The 2,535-nt window shown below is 40.6% G+C and overlaps 1 protein-coding gene across 1 annotated transcript; it reads right to left on the minus strand.

Annotated features, from left to right (window-relative positions):
• Window positions 1–650: 650 nt before the first annotated feature.
• Window positions 651–1,866, minus strand: LOC115798559 (myosin-11-like). The gene has a single exon (XM_030755444.1). It carries the CDS (start codon window positions 1,864–1,866, stop codon window positions 658–660), a length of 1,209 nt encoding a protein of 402 aa, XP_030611304.1. The 3' UTR covers window positions 651–657.
• Window positions 1,867–2,535: the final 669 nt, after the last annotated feature.

The raw sequence follows: 2,535 nt of genomic DNA on the forward strand, positions 1-2,535 counted from the left end.
GACAGGGAGGATGAGGAGCTGCATGCTGAATTATAACTTCCCTGCATTGCCACATGTATTTTATTGCTAAATGTTTTGGTGTGCTGCTTCTCTTTTCATTTGCACTAGAACTGCCTTTGAAATCACAAACTGACATAAACTAGGACGATACTGTGACTCTTACTTCCTCTTGACTAGTGTGTGAATTGTGTTGCTGTACTGACAATATTCAATGAATGCACAGGTGTGCTTTATGTGATGACATATGAATTGTGAAATAACTGAATAACTACATCAAGTTCCATTTAAAATTAAAATTGCACCTTTGCTCTTAATAAATGATGAAATCCTGATGAAATTGTTTGATACCTTTTTTCTCTGTGAGCATAAAATCTGAACGAGAGACTGATTGTCAGTCTAAGTTTGCTGATCTGAATTTTCTATCACACTGACACATTCACATGATTTTTTTTTTTTTTTGGTTTTATTGATAAAACAGCAAAATTCCAACTCAAGCAACGGGGAGAGGAGTAAGGGTGAAAGAGGAGGAGGGAGGAGAGAAAAGGGTGGATGAGGATGAGGGAGACAGAGGAAATGGATTGGAAGTTGTTGGGTGAAGAAGATGAAGTAAAAGTAGAGAGGGGGGGGAGAAAGAGGAAACTAATGCCAGGAGTGAAGTTAGTCATCCTCCTCCTGAGCCCCTTTGATGCAGCTGAACCAGCTGAAAATGCGGCTCATCTTTGACTTTTTCTTCTTTTTCGACCCCTTTTTTGTTTCTTCCTGTTTGTGCGCATCTTCACACTCTGTCACCACAGCATCAGGCCCTTCTGCTTCTTGGCTTCTTGCCTCCTCCAGCGCTCTTTGGACCTCCAACAATTCCAGCTTTGCCTTTTCAAGTTTCAGTGTTGCCATCTCGGCTTCCACTGTAACATTTTCACATTGAATTTTAGCAACTTCAGTTGCGTTCTTGGCCTCCAGTATTGCCTTCTTCTCCTCTTCCATTTCTCTTTGGAGCTCCAACAATTCCTTCTTTGAACTGTCAGCTTCCTTTCTTACGCTTTCAGTTTCCATCTCTGATTCTTGCAGAGCTTTTTTCTCCTCTTTCAAGGACTTCTGGACCTCCAACAATTCCAGCTTTGCATTTTCAAGTTTCAGTGTTGCCATCTCGGCTTCCACTGTAACATTTTCGCATTGAATTTTAGCAACTTCAGTTGCTTTCTTGGCCTCCAGTATTGCCTTCTTCTCCTCTTCCATTTCTCTTTGGAGCTCCAACAATTCCCTCTTTGAACTCTCAGCTTCCTTTTTTAAGCTTTCAGTTTCCATCTTTGCTTCTTCCAGAGCTTTTTTCTCCTCTTTCAGGGACGTCTGAACCTCCAACAATTCCTTTGGTGATTTTTCAGATTCCATCCTCATTTCTATTATTGCCCTTTTCTCCTCCTCTAATGCTGCTTGGACCTCCTGGAACTCTTTCTTAGCATTTTCAGATTTATTTTTTGTCTCTTGCAGCTTTTTCTTCTCCTTATCCAGCGCCTTCTGAGCCTCCCGCAGTCTCTTGATTACATTCTCAGCTTCCTTACTTGTGTCCTTCAGTTCCTTGTTGGCCTTTTCTATTTCTTCTCTCTTCTCTTGCAGTTTTTTCTTGCCTTCCATCAGTTCTATGTTTGCCCTTTTTACTTTCAGCTCTGCAATTTCTTCTTGAAGCTCTAACGTTTCAACTGAGTTCTTTGCCTTCTGTAGGTTTTTCTTCTCTTCTTTCAGTATCTTCAGGACTAACACAGTTTCTCTCTTTACCTCCTCGAATCTTCTTCTCTCCTCCTCGTGTTGTCTCTGGAGCTCCACCAACTCCTTCTTTGCAGCTTCCTTTTCAGCATTTTCATGCATCTGCATGTTTCTGCACGTTTTCTTTTGTGTGTCTGACATATTAAATGATAAAGTCGTAAAATAGTTTTAGCTTCTGCTGTTTGCTTTACGTTTTTAACCGTCTTGCTCTCTGTTTCTGCCGTCTGAGATTCGCGATCACTAAATCTGGCTGACGAGCGTACTTCTACCTTTTCAGAGCAAAGGCGGTGAAATCCTTTCTTTGTGTCTTTGATGGAATGAATCTCTTTTGATGTGATTCTTTACTCCTTTCAAAATACCAGACCGATAATTCTACCAGAATTATAGTAAGAACAAAATCAAACCATAACATTCTACAGTGAGATTCTATGGTGGCGCCATCACCAGAGAGATAGCATAACATATTAATATTCAAACAATTAACTCAGGTATGCAAAACAAATATCACAGGTGAGTTTGTAATACCACAAGCACTGTCGAGAGGTCCAGTTCAGTGACACAGACACAAGGCAGCTATCAGCTGCAACCGCGTATATGTCAGAACCCACCTGCCATCTATAGCAGCCTTGCCATGCCTTACTGTGCGTAACTTTGAGCCTTAATACATTTTCAATGTAACTGCAATGCACTACAGGAAGATATGGGGGAAGTATTAATGTATTAATGTCAATTTTTTAATGGACTTTGAGAGACATTCTCTGTGTGGATTTTCTATAT

The sequence above is a fragment of the Archocentrus centrarchus genome, chromosome 2 (genome assembly GCF_007364275.1).
Source record: "Archocentrus centrarchus isolate MPI-CPG fArcCen1 chromosome 2, fArcCen1, whole genome shotgun sequence".
Lineage (NCBI taxonomy): Eukaryota > Metazoa > Chordata > Actinopteri > Cichliformes > Cichlidae > Archocentrus > Archocentrus centrarchus.

Excerpts from the sequence above, each read along its gene's own strand:
- LOC115798559 (XM_030755444.1), bottom strand. The coding sequence starts at position 1,866 with ATGCAGATGCATGAAAATGCTGAAAAGGAAGCTGCAAAGAAGGAGTTG.